The sequence below is a fragment of the Microtus ochrogaster genome, chromosome 6 (assembly GCF_000317375.1).
Source record: "Microtus ochrogaster isolate Prairie Vole_2 chromosome 6, MicOch1.0, whole genome shotgun sequence".
NCBI classification, from domain to species: domain Eukaryota; kingdom Metazoa; phylum Chordata; class Mammalia; order Rodentia; family Cricetidae; genus Microtus; species Microtus ochrogaster.
The window spans coordinates 84,047,393-84,073,245 of NC_022013.1; the positions used below are offsets into that span (position 1 = coordinate 84,047,393).

A 25,853-nucleotide genomic window follows, 5' to 3' on the forward strand; every position below is an offset into this window, starting at 1 on the left:
ATTTTGTTGGGCCTGGCTTACAGTTTCAAAGGTTCAATCCATTATCGGCATGGTGAAAAGCATGGCAGTGTGCAGTCAGACACGGTGCTGGGGAAGGAACTGAGAATTCTATATCTGGATCCACAGGCAACAGGAAGTAAACAGTCACATTGAGCATGGCTTGAGCATCTATGAGACCTCAAAGTCTGCCTTCATAGTGATACACTTCCTCCAACAAGGCCATAGCTACTCCAACAAGACCACATCTCCTAATAGTGCTACTTCCTATGGACTAAGGCTTCAAACGCCTGAGTCTATGGGAGCCATTCCTACGTACACACAGCATCCCATGGCCCAGGCTAGTTGGCAAATAAAATTACTGCCACAGTGAGGATAAGAAGGGTCAGGGAAAGAAAATCCCTTGTTCTGTCTCCTTTATATAATCAACTACCTTATCTCATGAACCTTGGCCCAGCTCTCAAAATTCCTTGGGCCCAGTAGACAGTTGTCCTATTTTTTTTTTCAAAGGGAAAACTGGCTTGGCTTTGGCAGTAGAAAGAGCCTTGCTAGTTAGCTGCCCAGGAGGAGGCGGGGAGTCCTGGCTGGTGATTAGGCGGCCTGCTTGGCTCAAGCCCCAGCAGCCAGAAGATGAAAGGAAGAAGGCCAGCAGTGCCACACGGGGAGGTGCTGGGCACAGGTGCCTTCCTGCTACTGAATGCCACAGCTGGACACTGCTCTGAGGGTCCCTGGAGCTAGTGCTCAGAGTGAGGCTGAGGGAGGGTGAAAGGGATACTGAGGGCAGCAAAGCCCTGCTAGATGGGGAATCTGTTCATAAGATTCTCACTGACAATGGCAGCAGTGCCTGTTCCCAAGTGGCACTGTGCAGCAGCCAAGGCTCTCCTACCGGGCCATTCATCTAGAAGCAAATCTAAAAAGTCTATTTTGGTGGGGGAAGGGGGTTATGATTCTTTCTTTATTGTTTGTCCTTTCCCATGGTGTATCTGAATTTTATTTCTATCTATCTGTCTATCTATCTATCTATCTATCTATCTATCTATCTATCTATCTGGCCTTGTACTTGCTGCGTAGCTGAGGAAAACCTTGAACTTTTAAAAATTATTTATTTTACATGTATGTATGCCTGAGTATTTGTATGTGTACCATGTGTGTGCAGAGCCTTTGGAGGTCAGAAGATGGTGTCAGATCCCTGGAACTGGAGTTACGGGTGGTCATGAGCCACTATGCTGGTGGCAGGTCCTTTGCAAGAGCTGCAAGTGCTCTCACCACTGAGCTATTTCTCCAGCCCCAATCTTGAACTTTTGCTCCTCTTGTCTCTACCTCTTCCATGGAATTACAGGTCTGCGCCACCTCATCTGGTTTATGTGGTGCTAGTGAGAGACACTACAGTAATGGTTGCTAAGCAACCATTCTCCCACCTAAGCTACGTCCCAAGCCCAAAAGTTCTGTCAGGATTATTACGATCACTCCTTTACTCAGAAGTCTGCAACTAATGATTCTTTTGGTATAAGCTGTTTTTGTTTTTGTTGTCTTTGTTTTGTTTTAGCAATGACTTTCCAAAAATGCTCTTCTACTCAGAATAGCTTGGAAGGTTTTTTCCTTTTTTATAATTATTTTTATTGAGCTATACATTTTTCTCTGCTCCCCTCTCTTCCTCCCCTTTCCCTTTCTACCCTCTCCCATGACCCCTACACTCCCAATTTACTCAGGAGAGTTTGTCTTTTTCTGTTTCCTGTGTAGATCCATGTATGTCTCTCTTAGGGTCCTCTTTGTTGTCTAGGTTCTCTGGGGTTGTGGACTGTAGGCTATTTTTTTTAAATGACTCATTTTTATTTTATGTGCATGACTGTTTTGCCTGCATGTATATTATGTGCACCATTTGTGTGCAGTTTCCTCAGAGGCCAGAAGAAGGCATCAGAACTTCTAGTACTAGAGTGACAGACAGTTGTGAGCTGCCGTGTGCGTGCTGGGAAATGAACCTGGGTCCCCTGGAAGAGCAGTTGTGCTCTTAAGCACAGGTAAACTTTTCTTCTAATACATCCAGAATCACACATGCTGTGTGCAGGCATTTCTTGAATTTCTTGCAGGGGAAAAAAAAAGGAGGACATGACTGCTTCTAGGTATGGTGGAGGGGGATTAGTGTAGAAGAGGGAGGGCATAGAAAGGGGCGGAGACAGACATCTGGGAGAGTGCAGAGTGGACATGAACGGCAGACAGAGCCGGGCCTTGTGAGGGGAGCACAAAGACGAAAGGAGAGCCAGGAGACCAGGAGCCCAAAAGGGCAAAAAGGGTTAAAAAAGATTACGTAGCCAGAATGGCTAGATTATACAGGGAAGAATGTGTGTGTGTGTATGTGTGTGTGTGTGTGTGTGTGTGCTTAGCCCCTGAACTAGAGAGTTCAGGGTAGGGGCCAGGGTATGCCAACCAGGAGGAACCTGTAACAGGTAGGGACTGAGGGGTGCTGGGAGAACCTGGCTACCAGTTCTGCCTTGATATGTTAAGAGGCATCTCAGCCATTTGTCCTGGCTTTGAGTCCTAGGTTGTGAAGGGCTGGCAGGGGTGTGCAGGTGTGTGCAGGTGTGTACAAATGTGTGGAAATTTCAAGGAATTACAGCAAACAAAACAGGTGTGGGAAAATTGGAGTTGGATAAACTTACCCAGTTCTTAAAAAAAGGAAAAAGATCTTATCATCTACCCTCTGTGGGCATAATGTCAACTTACATGAAGAGGTTATGAAAATTATTAATTTTTAAATACCTGGAAAGAGGCAGCCCTCAGGAGGCATCATCAATTGCTTATTAAAAATTGAGCCCCCGGGGATTTCTATGCAAAACAACATATTTGAATAGCATTATAGCATCTTTCTTCCTCAAAATTGCTATCCAAGTAAGGACTTTAGGGAAAAGGAAAAGAATAAGTCTGTTTCACTTACAGACACAGATGCAAACACATTAAAACATCAGCAAGTAAAATACCAAAATGATTCTAAAACAATTTCACACACTTAAATTAGAGTTATCTTGGGTATTTGGAAAGTCTAATACTAGAAAATTGTGAGTGGGCTCACTGAAGGAGGAGTCTAAAACAGAAACTGCTCATTCTGTCAACAGGTATAATGTGTCTTTGATGAGTTTGAATAGAGTTGCAGTAACATAATTTTTAACATTAGGCACAAAGATAATTTCCTTGACAATAAAAGCCAACCAACCAAAAAACCAAAGCAGAACACCAACTCACAGGATAGGTCTTGTAAAATGCTAGGATGTGGTGCTTCTGAGGCTGGCTCTCCCTAAGGAGGAGCTCTGGAATATCCCTTTGGTTTTTCTTTTGGATGCTTGTCATTCATCAGAACAGAAGGGGCCTGATGGGGCTCCCCCAGCCCCTGGCTCTGCACCTCTTCTGGGTGTGTGTGTGTGTGGTTTCTTGTCGTGTGGTCCCTATGATCTCAGTAAGCTACACCTTTGCATCTGAGCATTTGTTTGACCCCATGTCCTATTGTAAACCAGTGTCCACCTCACCCGGGGCTGGAGCAATGCAGACCTTGGGGTTCTGCAATCTGTGGGCTACTCCGCTCTCCCAGAAGACCTGAGAGATCAACCATGAATAGTGGGGCAGAAGTAAATACCCATGCTTCATTGCAAGGAGATCTGGGTAGAGAGAAGGGCACTTTTCCTTTAGTGTCTCATGGAGCCTTGCCAGTTCCAAGATAAAGAGAGCCCAAGGTGCTGGACCCCTAAGATGCTGGGTATAGGGAACTTTTCTTTCCCACCTGCCAATTCCCAAATGAATGACAAGGAGACTTAATATTACTTGCAAATGCTTGATCAATAGTTCAGGCTTGTTACTTGCTAACTCTTACATTTAAATTAACCCAAATTTCTTATCTATGCTTTGCCACGTGGCTTGATACCTTTTCTCAGCTTTTTTTCTGCTGTGACTGAGTTAGGAAAATCTCTCTCAAAGGAGCTGTGCCAAGCTGCCAGCAAACAGCAAAAAGCTGTGTCAAACTGGGTTTTTTTTTTTTGTGTGTTTAAATTTAAGCTCTCTCAGGCTTTTTAGTGGATTTAATCTATCACAATGGAGCCAATTGTTGCAGGGAGGGCCCGCTTGTTCCTCCCGGCCACCTGACTAGCTTAGCCCGGAAGTAATCACACAGAAACTGTATTAATTAAATCACTGCTTGTCCCATTAGCTCTAGTTTCTTATTGGCTAATTCTGACATCTTAATTTAACACATTTCTATTAATCTGTGTATTGCCACGTGGCAGTAGTGGCTTACTAGGTAAAATTTAGCACATCTATCTCCAGTGGCAGATCCATGGCGTCTCTCCCCTACTCCACCTTTCTTCCTCCCAGCATTCAGTTCTGTTTTCTCCGCCTACTTAAGTTCTGTCCTATAAACTAGGCCAAGGCAGTTTCTTTATTCATTAACCAATGAAAGCAACACACAAACAGAAGGACCTCCTACACCAGTTTACTCTTTTTATTATTGTGTGTGTATGTGTGATGTGTGTGGATGGATGGGTACGTGAATCACAGCATGTGTGTAGAGATCAGAGGGCAACTCATGGAGTAGGTTCACTCCTTGTATCTTCACATGGATTCCAGGGATTAAACTCAGGTTTCCAGGCTTGCACAAGTGCCTTTGCCTGCTGAGCCATCTTGGTGGCCCATATCTTTATATCCTGGTCAAAGTTGACCACTGCCGTTATCTTTATATCCTGTTTCATCCCCTGAACAATACTTGATCTTTGTTCTTATTGTATATAGTTTTATATTAGGCTTAGAACTTTCTTATTTATGCAAAAACGGGAGGTGTTGTGGAAACTCCTGCAGCCAACAGCCTTTGAGATACTGGCCCACTTTGGGCATGGTCTCATGTACTATAAGTGCAGATAAAAAGCATACACAGCCCTTTTGTCTGCTGGATTCAGTTCATGTTCCCAGTGCATGCAGAGGACTACCCTTACTGTGAGTTCATCCCCAAATAATAAACCTTTGTTACACTCGATTCTGTGCTATTGTGGAACTCTTTGGTGCCACTGCAATTTGTGTATTTCCTTGACTTGTCTGTGTTCTTGAGTCAGGGTCTCTTCGTAGCCCTGGTGCCTGACCGAGCACCTGGTATCTTCCACTGTTCAACATTGTTGTTGAGGTATTCATAGCAGGTCACAGTGAGTCAGTAGGGTAGGTGGCCAACCAGGGATGAATGGCAGCTCAGAGAGATGCCTTATCACGTATTTGGGTGGCTTATGGCACTCCGGCACAGCCCCCAGGACCCATGTGCTGCTCGACTACGGCTAAAATAGAGTTCAGCAGCCACCGTCTGCATTTCAAAACCCATTCCGAGAGATGAAAGGCAAAATCTGAGGTCATTTGGTCCTTTATAGTAGGTTTCCATGGTGACTGTGCTGAAGGCCTGGGTGGGGCAGCCTGACTTTCAGGGCTAGGTCTAATATGCCCCCACACACCACATATGAGACACCCTCTGCATATTCTGTCCCATGATCAGAGGGACATGGCTGCAAGTCCCTTCCCACCCCAGACCCTGGCATCAGCTGAGCTATGCTTTTCTGTAGATGGGAAAGATTGGGCAAAGAATAGGGGAATCCCAGTGTGGCAGGCCTGTCCCATTGCACTGAGATGCGACCCACTTCTGAAGACCCGTGAGCTCTAGGGCAGGTGTTCAGCCTCTCTCTTCTGAGAGAAGTCTCTGAGAGTTCACCTGAGATAGTTTTTGGATGTTTCTCCCGTGCCACCCCTCTGGGAGAGAGCTCAGCTGGGTAGCCGGGAACAGGCTTTTCTCTGTCAGTGTCCTCAGCTGAATTGGGGCTCACTCAGCAAGAGGAAGCTGTTCTAAAGAAGGAGCTTGTTTATATCCCCACTTCACTTCTCCTCCAGGTACCCCTTCTCCTATGACTCGTCCCTCCCATCTCTGTCCCTTCTCTGCTCTCTCATTTTCTCCTCAGGCCCTCTCCAGTGCTCTTTCTTGTACCCACCCAGCTTCTGGCAGTCAAGCCAAGACCACACTCTGCCCTCCTGCCTTCGGTCTCTTTGGGATGTCTCCTAGGAGTCTCTCCCCTTCCTCTTGGGCCTCTGGATGCTCTCAGAGGCTATCCTTGAATGAAGGCCCAGCTAGGACCAAAAGGTATATGATTTGATAGTACATGTCATGGCTGTCCCTTATAAGGGCAGGTTCTCTCTGGGTGACCACTGAGCCCCACATCAGTTTTGCTGTGCAGGACTTGCCCCTGCCCCCATCCCCCCCACACCGCCTGGTGTTCCCTATGACTTCCTGTCATGTTATCTGTTAACCCCAGAGGCAAGCCCAGGATGGGCAGATTGAGAGCGTCCCATACAAGAGGACTGTGAAGATGAATGAGCTCAAGCCTGTCATAGTCACCAGCTCACAGGTCTAGTAGACTGAGCCTCACACTCTGAGGGCAGCTAGTGACACTGTTTGGTGTTCTCTGGTTTGAACTTAAAGGAAGGAGTCACTTTCTCTAGTCTTCAGGTTACCCTTGCCCCTTCAGGTAGGTTTGCAAGGCAGCTGGGAGGCCAGTGGGGAGGAGAGGGACCATGGGGCCCTATATCACCTTCATCTACTGGTTCTTGCTCTAGGTGGCCTATGGCCAAGAATATTCGTTTCACAGGTTGTTCAGATGACGGAGGAAGCACCCAGCACAAAGGTTATCTGAGAACCAGCGGTTAAGCTTATTCTCCCGGAGACAGGAGTTCAGAGATGAGATAGCTAGGGATACTTTCGGGCATCCAGTAGCTTCTACTGCTTTGGAGCTCCTCAGTCAGAGTAGACACCCTGCAGGACAGGGGAAGTCCCCATCTGGGACCTTCATGGTCTGGTACTCCTTCTGCAGACAGCTGCTATTGTCAGGATGCACAACTGCCTTTCCCTCTTTATTCTATTTTACAGAAAATAAAGTCACTTGGCCAGTGTCATACAGTCACTTGACTGGTGGGCCTGGGATTCAGACAGATGTGGTGTGACTCTGGAATCCATGCTGTTAAGCACCGCAGGATTTCCCACTCACAGGTGAAGCATTCCCATTCCAAAGGCAAGGATGTTGCAGATTTGTGTTTTTGATTTTTTTGATTTTGGGATATTTGTACATACACAATGAGATAACTTGGGACCCAGACGTAACCATGAAAGCCGTATCTGCCTTAAATACACCTTACACTCCTTACACACACAGACACACACAGACACACACAGACACACACAGACACACACAGACACACACACACACACACACACACACACACATCAGAGCCTGCAGTTAATGTTTTAGATTTTGAGGTTTTTGGAATTTTCAGATTAGGCGTATTCACCCTTAAAAAAAAAAAATCCCAGGGTCAGAATTTCCTTTCCCTGCTTCCTCCCCCTCTTTTCTTTCTTTTGTTCCCTTCCTGGAGTTGGAACCAGGGCCTCAGCTTCAACTTTCCTGTTCTGGCAGGAAGTTTTAACTTCCGTCTTTCAGACTCTGAGGTTCAATATGAAGCCTCCAACTTCCCGTAATTGACCCTCTTGAAGCCTCTGCAGAAAGCACACAGGAACTCAGCACCTCACTCCTGTCCAGCCCTCCTGTCCCATCCCCTCTCCCCTCCTGTCCAGCCCTCCTGTCCCATCCCCTCTCCCCTCCTCCAGAGTGTAAGCTACTTTATTGAACTCTCAGAAAATGCCTCAAAAGCTTTCTGGAACATTCTGGCCTGCTATCACATCCCAAATAACTGGGTGTTTTTCTGCTTGTGTTTTGGAGCAGAACATCTTCTCAGGAGGACCTGATCCTGGGACCTTCCTGCTGTGCCATGTTTGGGGTGAGGGTGTACCCCCACCCCACCTCCCAGAGTATCAGTCGAGAGCTCTGCTTTTCTTTCCACACTTTGGACTCTTCTGGGGTTTGCTGTTTGTTTTCACTCTTGACCAAAGTGGTTTCTTTCTGTTTTTATCGTTTGCTTAATTTTCTCTTTTATATGCTAGTTGTCAAAACAACAAATTAGTTTCTTAGCATCCTCAGTGGATCCCAGTGAGCTGCTTTTAGTCATCACAGACGCCTGGGTTTAACGCATTTGACCCATTTCCATCTTCTGCTGTCACCACTAAGCTCGCACTGTCACTCCTCCAGCTGGTGGGGGACTCTCTGTCCCAGCTCCAGACTTCTTTGGATATGACTGACCCTAGTCACCTCTTGGTGCCTCCTTAGAGGCTGGTGCGACTCTAGGTTGCATGCTTCCCAAGGCCATCTCTTCTCTCATGCTGGGTGAGAGAGGATCTAGTTGAAGAGTTGTCCCTAACCAGCATCTCTGGCAGGGAGGAGAGGGGAGATTGGGAGGAGGAAATCTCTATTCTGTGAGCACGAACTCAGTTCCTTAGGACTGTGCTGAGTTGAGTAGGGCATTATTCACCTAGGTTGGAACTGGAGGAGTCTCCCCCAGAAAGAAGGCCAAAGCTGAGGAAGGCAGGGTGGAGGTTGGGGACTCATGCTCCCTGGGTATTCTGGGAAGAACAACTAGAACTTTACAGGGGCCTTGGTTGCAGGAGACCCCTTGTGGGCAGTCACGGACTTGGCTTCTCAAGGGGGCCTCCCTATTCCAGGCTTAGCTAGGCAGAAATAAGGCTACCCACAGATGACGAGTCCTGGTCAAAAGGCACTCCAGGACTGCTCCTTGAGGAGGGTTAGAAGAACAGTTCCCACAGGTCTGTTTCTCTCTGGCTCGGCCTTTACCCAGACAGGGTAGACTAGACTTCTTAACACCTTAGCAACTTCACTGAGTTTAGAAACAGTTTTGAGGTGGTTCCCAGGGCTCCGTCTACTTGGGATGTACCCAGGCGACTGCTGGCAGGTAGAGCAATGGATCTGTGGCTAAGACCAGAAGTGAAGCGTCCTTCTGCTGGTGCTGAAGGCAGAGCTGGCCTTCTCGCCTTGTCTCTGAGCCAGGCTTCTCTGCCTGGTCTCGCTCTCCATTGCCCAGTTGTGTTCTGAGTGGCAGGGCTCTGTAGGTGTTCTGAGGTGTTGCCTAGCTCTCCCCTGAGCCAGCTGCTCCACGCTCTTTGCAAAATGGCTGTCCCAGGTTGAAAATATCCTGCCACATTATCCCAGGAAGCTGCTCCCAGGAAACTTTGATGAGCTGTTTTGAGGTACCTGTTACTACAGTCTATCCCATCCCAACCTGTAGTGGCTTGAAAGAATGATTTATTATTTAAGGTAGTTCTGTGGTCTGACCAGGGCTGGAGGGGAAGTCCACTGCTCCATGAGTGTCTTCAAGGCTTGTGAGTGGTTGCCTTCCGCTGGGAGGTCATCAGAGGTTGAGATATTTAACCTGTCCTCTCTAGGGCCTCTTTCTTCATTCAGGGGTCTAAGCAAAGGTCCTTGGCCATAGCACCTGAACACTGTAGGGACTCCTAAGCAAGCAAACCCTAATTTGTAAGTGTGTCTAAGACCTAATGCTTGGGTTAGGCATGGTGGCACACGCCTTTAATCCCGGTAGTCAGGAAGCAGAGGCAGCAGAACTGTAAGTTTGAGGCCAATTTGGTCTACATAGCAAGTTCCAGTCCAGTTAGAGATACACAGTGAGACCCCATCACAAAAAATATACAATAAAAAACCTCAAACCCAAACAAAACACAAGAAACCACTCCTTGGACTTCCCACAGGGCAGGGAACCCTGATTGGTCTTCGGGCTGAGGAGGGGGGGGGAATTAATTGGGGGAGGGGAAGGGAAATGGGAGGCGGTGGCGGGGAAGAGACAGAAATCTTTAATAAATAAATTTAAAAAAAAACAAACCTAATGCTTATTAGTATTCTGTTGCCAAAGTAAGTCACATGACCAGCTTGAGCGTCCAGGAGGCACAGACACCAAAAGAAGGTCCGTTGGCCACCAGTTTACAACACCCTCCACTTCAGAGCTGAGTCAGGGAGAACCAACCTTCTTGGCACGTCTTTAAGCCACAGAGGCAGAGCTAGTGGGTGAGGGCTACAGGTAGGTGGGTGAGAACGATGATGAGAGCTGCCCAGTAGGGAAGCATCTGCTTTGTGAGGTAGTGAGCTTCCCATCATGCTGAGTGTTCAAAGACTACCTCTTCTAGGCAGGGCGTCAAGCCCATCAATCAGGAAGTTGAGGCAGGAGGATTGTTGAGCTCAAGATTAGTTTGGGCTATTACATAGCAAGACTCTGTCTCAAGAAATAAAATGAAATATGAATAAATCGTCTCACTCCTTGGAAGAAATTCTCTTTTATTTGTTTTAAAGACCACCTCTTGAGGGTGCAGAGGATTCTCACTTGCAAAGGGAGCTGAACTAAATAATGGATAAGCTTCCTTTCAACTCTAAGTCTATTTTAAGCCTCCCTGGCAGGCCAAGAATATTTGTCTCACAGATAACCGATTCACATGTTAGACCACTTGCCAGGGGCTGAGCATAGGGATTTTAGTCTTCCAGGTGGAAAATATCTCAGAGGGGAAGATTTAGGGTCTTAGTTAACTTCCTTGGGTTGGGAGCCAGTTTTGAGTTCAGCTCAGAGGAGGTGATACAGGGTGTAGATGTTAGGCTGTGGGAGTCCTGGGCCATCTTGGGCTATATCTTCCATACCTCTATTGTAGAGACTCCAGGCAATAATGCCCCAACCCCTTCCTGGCCATCTGTGACCTTTTGTTTCCCTCCTGATCCGTTGTGGTAGTTTGAATAGTAATTGGCCCCCATAAGCTCATAGAGAGTGTCACTATTAGAAGGTGTGGCCTTGTTGGAGTAGGTGCGGTCTTGTTGGGGGAAGTGTGTCACCATGGAAGCGGGCTTTGAGATCTCATATATGCTCAAGTCATGTCTAGTATCTCAGACCACTTCCTGTTGCCTACAGATCAAGATGTATTAACTCTCAGCTCCTTTTCCAGCACAATGTCTGTCTGCATGTCACCATGTCCCACCATGATGATAATGGACTGAACCTCAGAACTGTAAGTCACCCAATTAAATGTTTTCCTTTATAAGAGTTGTCACGGTCATGGTGTCTCTTCACAGCAATAGAAACCCTAAGCAAGCGAGGCGGTTGTGATGCATGCCTTTAATCCCAACATTTGAGAGGAAGAGATAGGTAGATCTCTGTGAGTTCGAGACCAGCCTGGTCTACAGAGCCGGTTCCAGGAGAGCCTGAGCTGTTAAACAGAAAAAACCCTGCCTCAAAATGCCCCAACACCAAAAGCCCTAACTAAGACACCCATTGTCCTGTGGTGACCCAAGACAAGACTCAGTCTTCTTTCCTTTCTTTCTTTTTTAACTTGATTCTTTGTGAATATCACATCTTGTACCCCAATCCCACTCATCTCCCCATCCCTCTATATCCACCTTCTGCCCTTGTAATCTCCCCTCCCCAGAAAACAAAAAGTAAAAAGTAAAAATAAGAATTAAAAAAGAAATCTCGCCATGGTAGCTGCAGTGTGACTTGGGGTGCCACACAGCACACCTTTTTGCCCAAACAGCTTTACTTCATTGCAATGAAGACTCAGTTTTCCATCTCACCCCGACACCATTTCCTCCTAGCTGTTGGACAAGGTTGAAGTAAGAACTGAGTCACCCAAGGGGGCCAGTGTGTTAGTGCCATCAGGGGCCTTATCCTGAAGCGGCTGTGGGGACAGAGATAGCCATGATTAGTTAGTGCAAGAAATGGTATATTTGGTTATGGAAAAGGCCATTCAATCACTCTCTTCAGAACATCTGCTTTGCCCCGTAGGACCACCTCTTGTAGAGTCTTAGGGTGGTCTCTGTTCTCCTGCCACTCAGAGGGTGACTGGCTGAAATCACCTGCACTTGTATGATGGTATGTAGTACCCTTCTGGTACTAAGGGGTTTGTCCTTTCTGCTCTATAGAGAGTTAGTAATGATGATTATGGTAGTAGGCCTGTTTCCTAAGCACAAAGTTTCAGCTTTGAGAAAGTTCTCCCGTGTGCTTTAGGGGGCAGACACTACTATTGCCCTATTTTGGAAATACAGAAAATAAATCACTGAGAGTCAAAGCTTGGGCCCAATATTATAAAGTTGGTGGTTGACAAAGATGGGTTCTCCTTCCTGGAATGTCAGACACCAAGTCTGTGTGATGACACGAATAAGCTCATAGGGACACAGTCCATCCTGTCATCAGTGGTAAGTCTCATGTGCCCTGTGCATGTCCAGGACTTAGTCATGGTTGGGATGACTGAGGCTGTCCCAAGTGTCTGGGGGGTGTTAAGCAGAAAGAGCTGCCCTTGGGCGTTCTGGCTCCCTTTGCTGCATAGCAGCACCCCCTTCCCCCACTCAGAGGTACTACCATCCGTGCCAGGTGGTTAAGAAAGAAACAAATCAACCTACGCCAGGAACTAGATGCTAAGAGGGACCAGTCTGTGGTGCCTGCCAGAATAACAGAGCTTCATGTCCCCATGTGTCATCACAGGAAGCAGGGGACCACGCAACCTGTGCCAAAGCAGCTGGGGCCAGTGTGCTGCCTCGTGAGGCAGGGAAGCTGGTTACGGGGAGGGGCTGCAGGGACAGACTTGAAGGGAGCTCACTAGGAGGACACTAGTCTCCACTGACCCATCCTTGGGGATGCGTGGATGACGGAGAGGGCGGTCCGTGCTGTCTTAGTTGGCTTTGCTGTTCTTTTTATTTTCTGTTTTTCAGACAGGATCTTAGGTATCCCAAGCAAGCCTCGAATTCTCTGCATTGGAGAAGATAATTCTGACCTTCCCATCTTCTTTCCTCAACCTCCCAAGTGCTGGGATTCTGGGCTTATGTAGTACTGGGGTCAACTCCTAGGTCTTATGGATACCAGGCTATAGTGCCATTTCATTTGTATTTGAATAAATAAAGCTTGCCTGAAGATCGGAAAAGTAAAACAGTCATGCTGGCCAGCCTTACAGATCAGGAGCAATGGCTCACACATTTAATCCCAGAAGCCACACTAGCTTGCCAGAGAAACCAGATGGTAGTGGTGCATGCCCTTAATCCCAGAACTAGAGATGGGAGGAGACAGCTCTCAGTATCATTCTGAGGTTTCCTGGAGGCAGGATCACCATTTTCAGACTGAGGTCGAGGTAAGAGCTGGTGGCTGACTGCTTTGCTTTTCTGGTCTTCAGGTTGAGCCCCTATCTTGTCTCTGAATTTTTATTAATTGTACTTCACCAGGCAAATGCTCTGCCAGCTGAGGTAGCCCTAGCTTTTCTTGCTTTGTTTTGTAGGCTTTTGCTTGCTTAGTTAAATGCCATGATGGTGAGTATAATTGCATACAGCTCACAGTGTATTAAATTTGGAGTCTTCCCTAAATGCCCATTGCCAAAGGCTGAGTCCCTAGCTTGGCACTGTGGGGAACTGGTGGACCTTTAGAGTAAGACTAGGAGAAGTGCTTGGGTTGGTGGGGCTATGTTCTCAAAGAGGACTGTGAGGCTCCACCCTCTCTGCTCTCTTTAGCCTGGCTGTCCCACCACACGCTCCCACCAAGAGGTGGAATGTCAGGATAGACTGACCATGGGCTGAGTCAAAATCAACAGGTTTACAGACTTACTGTCTCCGGTGTTTTGTTACAGTGATGGAAAACTGACTGACGCACCACCCTTGGTGTGTGGAGAAGAAGGCCTTCAAGATCAAAAGCAAGCATTCCCTATGTTGTGTCCCTTCCTCCTGTCCCCAGCCCACCCCCCTTATTTCCCCTGTCTTTTCTCTGTTTGGAGAGAGTCTTCTGTTCCATTCTGGGTTCCTACTACTTCTGAGAAGTCATCAGTGAATTGTGGGGTGTCAGGTCATTGTATTGGCTGGCACCTGGATGAGGGAGCAAATTCAGTCCAGATTGGTGTTTGGGATGGGCAAGCCTTTGCTAGCTGTGGGTTGGGGAGTTGGGGCTTAGGATGGTACAGCTGTAGAAGCCAGGCTTCATCTTAAGCCTGCTCAGAGGAGAGGGAGATAGACAGTTGGTGTGTGTGTCTCCATAAAGTGTCCTTGTTCCCTCTCTACTTGGTGCTTTGATGAGTGGGGAGGAGAGCGAGCCCGACCTGCAGTTTCAGGGGTAATTCATTGTCTGTGCTTCCCCACACACGTCCACACTTTGGTCAGGTCACTGGAGCCTGCAGTCCTCTTCTGCTAGTGTTAAGAATAGCCACACCACACAGGGAATTTCCAGACCAATTCAGAGACTGGCATCTCCCAGAAAGTCCTGCCCTGGTTGTGTGTATGTGATAGGGAAGAGAGCTAGGAAGTGGATAGAGAGAAATTGATGATGTAAGATCTGGAAGAGGGACGTTCTCACCATTGAGGAGGCTAGAATTCTGCAGGCTTCTCACCCACCTCAAAGACGGTTACCTCTGAGGTATTGGGATCTTGACCCTCAGTCTTTGGGGTGGAGGAGAAGGATGAATGACAGGCAGTTGCATGGTTAGGGCCTGGCTAGATGAACTGTTGTGGTTTTTTTTTCTCTCTCCTGCCAATCAAACTGACTTATTGTTCAGGTTATCAGCGGTGATTACAGAGACCCTCAGACTTAATCACCAGCAGCTTTAATCAAGAGAGATGGTCTTAAGGACGCTCTGAGGATTGATTACAGCTTAATGGATTTATTAGGAGTTAAGTGGGCCAGCAAGTAATTGGCTAAGCGAGGCAGCTTATTATAGAAAAGGAGCAAAAGCTAAATGCTAGGGAGAAAATGGGTCAGGGGATGCTGGGGAGACTCCAAGGAGAGTGGGGGAGAGGGTGGGACACGCAGTGAAAGGAGCAAGTGGACTTGTGTGATCCCCAGGAAGAAGCTTTTGGGGAGTCGTTTCCCAGCAAGACTTAGGAGCTAAACAGGGCAACCAGCTGCTTCAGGGTCCTCCTACCATGCCTTCACTTTGCCACGACGGACTTTAGGTTGTGTCTCCTCAAACTGTAAGCCAAATATGACATGGAATTGCTCATCAGGAATTTGATCCTAGCAATGAGAAGTGAGCAATCTGCTCCTCAAATACAGCAGCTCTGTTCTGTCGGCTTATTCTGCCCAATTATCATTTGGGAGCTGTCTCTCCCATTCTCTGTCCTTACAGGTCAGGGGAGTCCTCCTCATCCACCCTCAGTCCTGGTGGGCATGTGGCCTAAGCCTCATCCTCTCTAGCCATACTCCTTACGGTTGGCTGAGTGCTCCTCCCAGTTGACATAGTTATAACGTCCTCTTTAGAGCTTGGGCCCTCTTTCTTCTGCTAAGAGGTGGACTGTCCTGTATTTAAGTCTGGGCAGGTGACCGAGTCCCTTACAGAGTGCTGCTGTGGAGGGATGTGACTTCCGGAGGAGAGGGTGCCATACTCTTCTGGCTCTGCCGTCTGTATTCTCGGGAGGACCCCCTCACAAGTTCCAGTTTAGAAACTGGCTACCATATTTAACTGTAAAAAGTCCAGGTCATAGGGACACTGAGTGGAGGTGACCTGAAAGGCCACCCCGGAGGAGCCAGCTTTCAAGCTCTCTCACTGAGGTCACTGACCCGAGAATATTTTTAGAAGTCCATCTTGTGGTCCCAGCGGACACAGCCATCAGCCATCAGCCATGTGAGTCCAGCCACAGATCTGGACACAATGGTGGTGGTGGTGGTGGTGGTGGTGTGTGTGTGTGTGTGTGTGTGATGGAACTGCCTCTTCTGTGTTCTTACTTCAGAGTATGATCATTTAAAAGTTAACCATGTCAAGCTGTTCCATTTGAGGGTCATTTGTTTCATAGTAGGAACAAATAGAACTTATATGATGCCCTATGCCTGCTTACAATGTCAGTGATTCCCAGACCACGGAATAAGTCCCAATCCCTCTGCTCTTCAGCCCTAACCAGCTTCCTGTCCACCTTAGCAGCTCTAGGCCCCCAGCTCTGCTCATGTCTGGATGCTCCCTGCTTCCCTCGGCTCCCAGGTGTTGGCGCCCACAAGGCTGGCAGAGGAAACTGGGGAAATGGAAATCTCTTCCCTCTCTGTTCCTTTTCCTCAGGACTAATAGTGACAAAAGGATCTAAAAGCAGTCCAGGTATTCTGTGAAGGAGCATTCGTAGATGGGAGGTGAGTTTCCGGATCTTTAGATGAAATAGCATGTACGCACGTGGGTTCTGGATTCACATTGGCATGGATGACTTTGCACAGTTTCTCAACCTCTTGATGGATGTATCACTTGCTTTACCTATAAAACAGGGTGAGAGGAAATACTTCATAGAGGTAAGGTGAGCATTAAGTGTGGCTCAGGGTTGAGGATGGTGCCCAACGGAGGATGTTTTGACAAATGTTTAAAATAAAACACACACCTACCAGTAATTTCCTTTAGTCATGAAATCTTGGCAGGTGTCACTTTCTAGGAGAGGCCTTAGTAATTGATAGCTCTCCTGCAGCTGGCTACACGGGAAGGTCTCGGTCACAGCACCTTTGACTCCTTCAGCACATCCCAGCCACTGTATTTGTCACTGGTTCTATGGTGCTGTCATTGTGAATCACCACATCCTGCAGTTTTCCTAGGACTCTTAAAAATATGTATCTATTTAGGCATGTGGTCTTGCGCAGGTTGGTCTTGAACTTGGTAGGAAAAGCACCTGCTGCCTCCATCTCTCAAGGGCTGGGCTTGCAGGCGTGAAGCGCCATGCCCGGTTAGAGGAGATTACTTTCGTCGATTCACGTATTCAATGTGTAGATGAAGAGTCTTATTAAGAAGACCAAATTCTACTCTGGTGGGCTTGGGCTCCGCCGAAGCCTTTTGTTTGGTCCCACTGGTGTATTATCAACACTAGGAGGCGCTGTCGTAGCACTGGTTTTTCACTACAGGTAATCAGTAATAACATCCCAGATGGCCCGCAACACTGGTCAGGGCATGGTTCCTCTTACCGGCTTCCTCTTGAGGGAGCATTCCTTTCCTTTTTTGCGTCTCTATGCTTGAGTCTGTATGTGAGACGTGTGTGTGCGGGGGTGGGGGGGGGGCGTGAAGGGAACAGCTCTTGCAGACATGCATGGGTTTAGAAAGCTGCAAGCTACATTTCTTGCTTCCAGTCCTATCATCATCTGTGACTTGAAACACGTTGCTTTTTTTCTCCGTGACTTGAAACGCAGAGTGAACTAAAGACTTCCTAGATTTCAGGCTCCACGCGTCCCTCCTAGCCTCCATCTCTCTAGCATTAACACACATTCCAGAAGAGAGACTCAACCTAGAGGCTTTTCCAACTGGATCAGTCTAGTGTACGCCCAGCTCTTGGGGACCTTGAGTGAGGTTCTCAGTTCACCAGTGGTGGGAGGATGAGGCGTGTCCATTCCTCCAAGTACCTGGACCACCAGCATCCTTGTGCTCTCCTCCTACTTTCTTTGCTCGCCCAGGTCTCCATAGCTGGTGAATGATGGTCTTAGCGGAGAGGTGTGGAGGGGGTGGGGAAGGGGCCCAGAAGGGAGGGGCAAGGGAGCGCTGTCACCGATTGTCACGCTGCCCCTCCCGCCCTCCGCCCCTGATGGGGGCGTGGAGCGCGGGAGGGCGGGCTTCTCCGCCAGCCTCGCAGCAGCACCCGGAGCGCACTGGCCTCCTGAGCAGGGCGCAGAGCGCGCAGTCCAGAGCCGGCAGCCAACCGTCGCCTGCCCTCGTGTCCTGGGCGGCTGTCGGGTTCCTGGAGAGCGCATCCAGCCATGGAGCCTTTGCACAAAGACTCCGAGACTGCGGCAGCAGCGGCGGCTGTGGCAGCGGCAGATCCCAGGGGGGCGTCGTCCAGCGGGGTGGTCGTGCAGGTTCGCGAGAAGAAGGGCCCCCTGCGCGCCGCCATCCCCTGCATGCCCTTCCCGGTGGCTGTCATCTGTCTCTTCCTCAACACTTTCGTGCCGGGATTGGGTAAGAAGTGGAGGGTGGGAGGCGACTCTTTAACCCCTGCGGCTCCTACGACCTAGGCTGCCTGCTGGGGGAGTGGGTAGGGCAGGGGCTGAGCACTGGCTGAGACCCGTGGGTGTGCCCACCGGTCTCAGTCTGTGCTCCCACGATTGGTCTTCTGGTAGGTGGCCGAAGCCACTGGAGTGGGCATCCTAAAGGAGAGGTGCCACGTTTGGTCTCTGACTCGCAAGCGAGGTGGCCAGGACAGAGAAAAGCTATAAACTTGGCCGAGAATCTTGGAGTCCCAGGGAGGGACCCGACGGCTCCAGGCTAGGCTACCTTTCTTAGTGAGAGGAATCTTCCCTATCAAGCGCATCTTTCTTTGATTCCCACTACTTCGGAAAGAGAGGAGGCAGAACAGGAGGAACTCGTGGATGTGGTGATAGTGGTGGTGGTGGTGGTGGGTTCGACCAAGCTCGAGGGAGTCTGAGAAGTAGATTGGTCTGGGGGAAGGGGGACACACAGATTTAGGAGACACATTGTACCCGATCATACTTTTACAGGGTGCGGAGCCTGTGTGTGTGTGTGTGGGGGGGGGGGTGACAGCTCTTTAGCCAGAGTCTCTTTTCCTGGTGCCTGCATTTTTACCAGAACCCCCGCTGTACACCGTAGGAAGGGAAGGATGATTTTATTTAGTTTACACGCATGTGGATTTGGACTGCATGTGGCCAGAAGCGAGCCCGTTAGAAAGCGGAGAGCGCTCCCCAATAAGTCTCTGTCCGGCTCTGGCTGTTTGGGCACACCCTAGTGGCACTGCTGTCCCAAAATAGTGCCTAAGGGTGAGCAGAGGTGGAGAGCGAGAGCTTTTCCCATCTCCTCTCTCCAGCCCCCAATTGCCCGCCCCTCCCCCACCTCCAACTTGCTTGCTTACCACCAGCGGACCCTGCACGCTCAGGAGGCGTCCTCCTCAGCAGCGTGCTGGGCTGGCAAAGCAGGCATCCTATGCATTCTCCAGAGAGCCTGCCTCTGAGAGCTAGTTGCCTTCACAGGGCTGCAAGTTCCCAAAAGCAGAGGTCAGATAGAAGTGTCTTTCTGCTTCGCTCTGGCCTTTCTCACGACCTTGCTCCTAGCGGGCTCAGCAGGGACCTCTACTGTGATGATTTTGAAGGCCACACCCACTCAACCGAACCTGTTGGTCCTGCCTCATCAGTTAAGTCTTTCTGTCCCTGAGGGATGCTGTAGCTAGGAGTCCTATGTGAGTAGAAAGTCAGAGCCTTCAGCTGGGCTTCCCCCTTGAAAGATGCCTTTAGCAGCCTGCCCCACATTTGATGTGATCAGGCCAACTCTAAATGATACTGCCGGAAGCCAAGTTGGTGTTAATTTCCATGATTTAGAAAGGTCCACCTACTGGAGTAAAGAGAGACCTCTTGCCTGTCTCCCCCAGGACACCAAGGTCACAAGGCAAGGTGCATCTTGATAGAATTTTTTTTTCTAAGCGGTGAAATGGACATATCGTAGGCTTTTGAGGAAACAAACGCTATGGAATCAGGGGAGCAGGGCTGCACTGGGTGCCGCTGGGGAGGGGACCAGGCTTGTGGGAACCCCGCATTGGGAGTTAGCAGGGGTCTACCTGCTAGTGATGCACCAATGCATGCCCTTCTGGGTGCGGAGCACTAGGTGTCTTTCCACCCCAAGTCCTGCTGCTCTGAGAGCATCCACTCCACTCACCTCTAAAACCTTACCCCAGGGCTCTGGCTTTCTCTCCTTCACAGTTCCTCTGTAAGGTCAGAATCGAGGAGTTTACACACACACGCACGCACACACACGCACGCACACACACACACACGCACACACACACACAGCTTTCTAAGAAACTTGGATACAAAGAAATGAGCAAATGACACAAGAAATAACAGGTGGAATGTGGTATATAGACTTACATTTTCAGCATGTTAACCCAGGCATTTTTTTTCATATTTGCCCCTGTTGCCACTCCATAGTTTTCTGGACATGCAGGCCTTGGCACCTATCCACAAGGAATGGGAGATCCCAGGCCCTTGGGAGGTAGGGCTTCTCATCTGTAAGTTTGGGATGTCTGGTTCTCTAGGAGACTGGATTGATGAAATGTGAGAGGTAATAAAAACCAAAGCCTTAATATATATAAAGACCAAACCAGACCAAAAAACACTCTAGAAATGGTGGGCCCATGTGTCCTGCTCTTTCTTTCTCTCTCTACTTCTTTTTTTCTTTTTCGGATAAGGTCTTGCCATATATTCCTGGCTGTCCTAGTATTTGTTAAGCAACACAATTGGTCATAAACTCAGAGCAATCCCCCTGCCTCAGATTTCTATGCACATTGCCTCACTCTCCTTTGCCCCTGTTTGTCTCATCTCTGGGTGGGGTAGCTGGTATGGTGACAGCTCTGTTTCTGAGCATCTTTCATCTTTCTGCTTCCCTCTGCACCTGCCCCGTGTCCTAAACCACAGACCACAGACCTTGAAAGCATTCCCCACCCCTGGCCTTCCTGCTACCTCTACTGCCCTGGTTGGGGAGTGGTTTGGATGATCTCAGTTCTTGGAAGTCCTCCTCTTGGCTCAGGTCTTCTTCTGCTAATCCTCCTGACTTGTTCAAAGCTCCAGAGACAACTGAACATTTAGACTGCTTCTTCTACTCTTTGATGAAGAGTGGCATCTTCTAATCCACCCACCCATTCATCGGGCCAAGATAGGCATCACCATATGTCAGGCACCAGCATGTAAGGATGGATAAAGCAGCCAAGGCCAGTGCTTGTGCAGGAGAATTAATATTAACTTCAAATTTGCTCAGAGAGCAGCAGAAACAGAGTTTCAGCCCCATGTCCTTCTTCCTAGGGGTGGGGCGGGGCTGTTGGAGGATGCTTTCACGAGAAGCGGTTGTAGGGAGACTCATCCTGTGGCCCCCACCGTCTTTCCCTATAGCACCCACTCTCTAGAAACTGCTCAGGCCACTGACTTAAAGTAAGATTCTCTTTCTTCTGGGAAATTTCCTTCTTTTCCCTTTCTTTCCTTTTTTTGCAATGGAGGGGAGCTGGCATTGGCTGAATGAAAACTACCCACCACTCCACGTGGCTGGTTATTCAGGCCCATCAGTCTATGAGAGTTACCTTGGAGAGCCGTATCCTTTAAAGCCTCCAGGCTCCTCTCCATCCATGCATGCAGTGGTGGTCCTTGGATAGTGAGGTCGAGCAGTAAGAGTGATGCTCCCTGCCCGGGGCATGACTGGGAAGGAGAGATGGTTTATAATCCCTTTCCACTGTCACCGTGAAAATGTCTATTCATTTATTTCTGTGGTGTTGGGTATCAAATCCAGGGCTCTGCACATGCTAGACAATTACTCTACCGGTGAGCTACACTTCCAGGTTGAAAAATCATTTTGTCAAATGGTGATGAGATGGTGAGGAGAGGCATCTTCATCCCAATCCAGATAAAGTCCCAATAAAGGCAACTGCCAAGTCCTTCATGTTTCAAGAAGGAAGATACATGTGTGTGCTTGTGTGCTTGTGTGTGTGTGTGTGTGTGTGTGTGTATAAACTGGAAGTTAGTTGTTGTGCCCTAAAATGGTCTGAAAATGTATCTGTTGATGAAAGGAATCATTATGATGCCCTATTTAAAAATTATTACCTGCGGAGATTTGGTGAGATATAACTGTTGGTGACTCAGAGACACAGAGCAGGTAACAGGAAGGCCTTGTCCGCTGACCGTTAACTTCTCCATCAGACCTAATGTTGGCCGTCAATTACTGCTGACTGCCACATAAACATTTATGCTTCCCCTAACTCACTGCTTGTCCTCTGACAGCACAGAGATCTTCCTTCCAGCAAGGATGCCTCAGACACACTCAGCTTCTAGTTCTTTCCTTTAGCCCAAGGCTCAAATCAATAACCAATCAGCCCCTACTTTGCAATATCTTTTGTGTTGATGACTTTCTGTTACTAGTTTGACAGTTTTATATGTGTTCATCCAAAAAAGCTGCAAATCCCTTGAAAGTAGCAACTATTTAAAATTTTCTCCTAGAGCTCAGAAGCTATAAATGGACACATACTGACAACATTATATGCTTGGAATAGACATTAGAGAGCCCCTGGTTCAGCACCTTTATTTAATACATGCATTAAATAGGCCTGGGGAATGTGAAAACCAGGGGTGTTTATCTCCTACACAGATCTCCTAAGGGAGTTACTTGAAAATGTTTCTTCAGCAGAGTAAGGGAGTGTCTGAAAGACCATGAACTCCAGGAAATAATGGGTCCTGCTAAGACAGGGGAAGAGGCCCACCTCTCCCATGGGCACTGGGCTAGCGGTAAGCATGGCTGAAAATCTGTTAGGATCACAATTGGTTTTAATGATAAGGAAGCTGGCTGCCTGACAGCTGGAGAAGAAAGAGAGCATCAGAAGAAGGCAGCCGAGGCAGAGAGAAGGCAAGGGAAGGCAGAAGCTGAGGCCAAAGAAGGGTAAAGGACTCCAAAGGGCCAGAGAAGAGACTGTTGTAAAGTCTTTAGGGCCGAAGGTCTTGCGCCCTGAGCCAAGAGCTCTGACGTTGGCTGGTGTGGGAGGTCCTTCTGTCTATGTGTTGCTTTTATTGGTTAATGAATAAAGAAATTGGCTTGGCCTATAGCAAGGTAGAAGGAAAGTGGATTCAGGGAGAAGCCATGGAGCTGCCACCTGAGACAGACGCTAAAACTTTACCCAGTAAGCCACTGCCACGTGGCCAGACAAAGATTAATGGAGATGGGTTAAGTTAATATGTAAGAGTCAGCCAATAAGAAGCTAGAGCTAATGGGCCAAGCAGGGTTTTAAATAATACAGTTTCTGTGTGATTATTTTGGTTCTGGTTGGCCAGGACAAACAAGCAGCTCCCTGCAACAGCTGGCTGGTGTTAAAGGGTAATTAATACCAACTTTCTAGGTCTAAAACAGCAGCAGCAACAGAACGGTAACACCATCCAGGGCTGAGGAATCCCAAATCCCTAGGCCTCTACAAGGGACTGCAACACTTGTGGGCTGAGGATCTTGGTACTGGAGGCCCGAAGGGAAACCCTAATGGAAAGGAAGATGCTCTCTGTGGTTTCCTGCTGCTGAATGCTGAGCAGGAAAGAAAAGCTGCCAGCAGCCAGGGTTGAAGAACTTCTCTCTGCCTACTCACGGTTTCTACCTGCGTAGAGCAAAAATCCCATCCAGCTGACTGGTAGTGCTGCTTAGGCCAGCCAGGAAAAGCAGTCAAGAGATGAAATTTACTCAGCAGCCTAGAAGACAGCCAGACTTCATAAGAGTAGGAAGGGCGGAGGACCCAATTCAAGAGCTCTCTGAGGATGACATAAAACCAGGACATTCTGCACAGTAGAGAGTATTACTGGGAAAGCACAAGAAATTAAGATTTTAATGGGAAAAAAGAATGCAAACAAGAAAAGCAGAAGGTAATTAGTGGGGCTCAGCTTGGTGGTTTATACCTTCAATCCCTGGCCTCAGGAGGCTGGTGCAGGAGAATCCCAGATTTAAGCCTGAGCCATATTAACAAATAAGACTCTATATAAAGACAGAAAGGAAGGAAGGAAAGAAGGAAGGGAGGGAGGGAGGGAGGAAGAGAAAAAAGAGAAGGCAGTTAGTAACTGTAGTAAATGAAAAGGCCATGCAAAAGCACTAAGATCCAAGTGTGAAGCTGCCCAATGAGATCAGAAGTCAACAGACTTCAAAAGCAAGAGGAGGAGGAGTTAACAATGGCTGGGAAAGAACTTTGAGGCCATTATTGTGGGATGTGTCACGTAAGGCTTGCTTCTCCTACAACAAGGAGAAAAATAAGGCAGCCAGAAACTCCATGATAACAAAGCAAACACGGTTTCCTGAGTGGCACATTGGAGCCTAAACCCGAGGCCATTTAAAGTGTGGCCCCACTGTGAGTAACGTAAGTGACAGGATGTAAAAAAAGGATGGGAAGTCTGTGTGGTGTGTGTTCTTGATGCAGTGGTATGGGGCCTGGGCTCTCTGGCTCTGCAGGGGGGAGTGTTTGCTTAGCAACAACGATGGAAACGCTGCCCTGTGGGTTTCACCTTCTAAAATCAACAAAACAACGCAGACCACTTAAGAATCGCCACGGAGGAGCAGATCAAGCCTTCCCACCTTTACAATACAAAGTGAAAAACAGCCCAGAGAAGGCGGAAAACACAAGAGGAGATAAGCGGAATGACGAGGGACCAAACCCGTTGTTCCCAATTCTTCTTTACCCTTCGTGAAGGAGGGACGCACTCTCACCTGATGCCGTATGGCTTATCCACCTCTCGTGGAGGAGACAACTCTCTCCTCTGCCCTTTGGCATCAGGCTTGGCATGTGATGGATGATCTGTTCATGGTGAGCAGGTCCTGGAAGAGGTGCCGTGAGGCTCCGCCCTCTCTCAGTGGCAGGGCCTGAATTCCAGCACATCGGGAAGCAGGGTATGACATGCCCTGTGAACCCTAAGATGGAGTTGCTAAGATTTTGTCGCCAGTTTTCTTTGCTATTGTCCTGGAGTATGCAGCAAAGCCAACTGGCGGGTCGAGGTGTTCGTACCCCGATTACATAGGTGGGGAGAGAAGAGGTGCTTGTTATCGTGATAGATTGAGGGTACCAGGGTGACCAATAGATAAACTGTGTTAGTAGCATGTTAGGATAATGGAACAATCGTGGCATATGGGGATGAAGTCAGAACAAGAGTGAAGGAACGAGGATTGATGTTCCAAGCTGATTTTGCTATTTCATAGCAGAAAGCCAATGAGTCATTGGCATCTAAAGGTGATAAATCAAGAAACCGCGATATACACATGCTTTTTGAAGGTTAGGAGAGTGAAGAATTGGCATCGTTTTTTTTTTTTCTGTCTGGTGGTTCATCTTAGCAGCATATATACATGCAGAAACTATCTCATCTTTAAAATAAAGACCTCTCTCTTTCTCTCTCTCTCTCTCTCTCTCTCTCTCTCTCTCTCTCTCTCTCTTTCTCTCTCCCTCTCTCTCTCTTTTCTTCAAGACAGAGTTTCTCTGTGTACTTTTGGCTGTCCTGGAACTCGTTCTGTAGACCAGGCTGTCCTCAAACTCACAGAGAGAGCCAGGATTAAAGGTGTGTGCCATCACACCCACCTCTAAAGACAGCCTCTCTTGATCAAGCCTCTGCCTCTAGCTATTTTACACTTGTGTACTCTCTTTTATAATAAAACTCTCTCTGAAAGTGTCCTTGTCTGGATTCGTGGTCTCCAGCACATCCTCTTCTGAAATTTTGACTTCTGTCACTCACCTAACTTGCACTTGTCAGGGTCACCTTTTTCCTCCAGGTTGCTACATCCAGGGGACAGTCCCCTGTCCCTGCTCCCTGTCTTGGACTCAGTGCTCATTCCCTTCTAGAAGTGTTCTTTTCATTTGGCTTCATGTTTCTTATCCCCCAAGGCTCCTTCGTTTCCTTTGCTTCTCTCTGCAACCTCTAGACGTGGGAGTTCCCCAGGGCCTCGATCTTGACTTTGATCTTCTCTCTTCTGCCCACACTTGCTGCTTAGGCTTTAAATCGCAGCTTTATGACAAGGACTCTTAAGCTCAGATCCTTAGATCTGTCCCTGCCTCCAACTCTAGAGCCTCATCTCCAACCTAGCACCTCCTGCCCAGGCCACAAGGTATCCCGGATTCAGCCTTTCCAGAAGCAGATGCTTGCTTTTCCCCCAAACCCGCCTTCCTCTTACCTCAGTGAATGTCTCCGGCTGGAAACCGGAACTCACCCTTGGCTCATCTTCAGTCACACACATCCTTGAGAAATGCTCCCGTCTCTGCTGCCAAACTCAACTCAGTACCTGAGAGCTTCTCCCCACTCTCTAGCCTAATCCTCGACCTTTCTTCAAAGCATTGCGAAAGCTCTGTGTGTGTGTGTGTGAGCGTGTGTATACAGTCAGTTTGCATGCACACATATTTGTGTTAGATGCTGTGTGTGTATATATGTACAGTCTGTGTGTGTACATGTATGTATGTGTGTATGATGTAAGGGTGCTATGTGTATGCATA

The 25,853-nt window shown here is 48.2% G+C and overlaps 1 protein-coding gene across 2 annotated transcripts in view; it reads left to right on the forward strand.

The window, feature by feature from the left end:
* The first annotated feature begins 17,493 nt into the window (after positions 1-17,493).
* The window catches only part of Stum (stum, mechanosensory transduction mediator homolog), a 49,428-nt gene continuing 41,068 nt past the window's right edge, over positions 17,494-25,853 (forward strand). For both annotated transcript variants that reach the window (XM_005348966.3, XM_005348967.2), the window contains exon 1: positions 17,494-17,830. In XM_005348966.3, the coding sequence (XP_005349023.1) occupies positions 17,632-17,830 (199 nt within the window). In that variant the 5' untranslated portion in view covers positions 17,494-17,631. The remainder of the gene's footprint in view (positions 17,831-25,853) is intronic.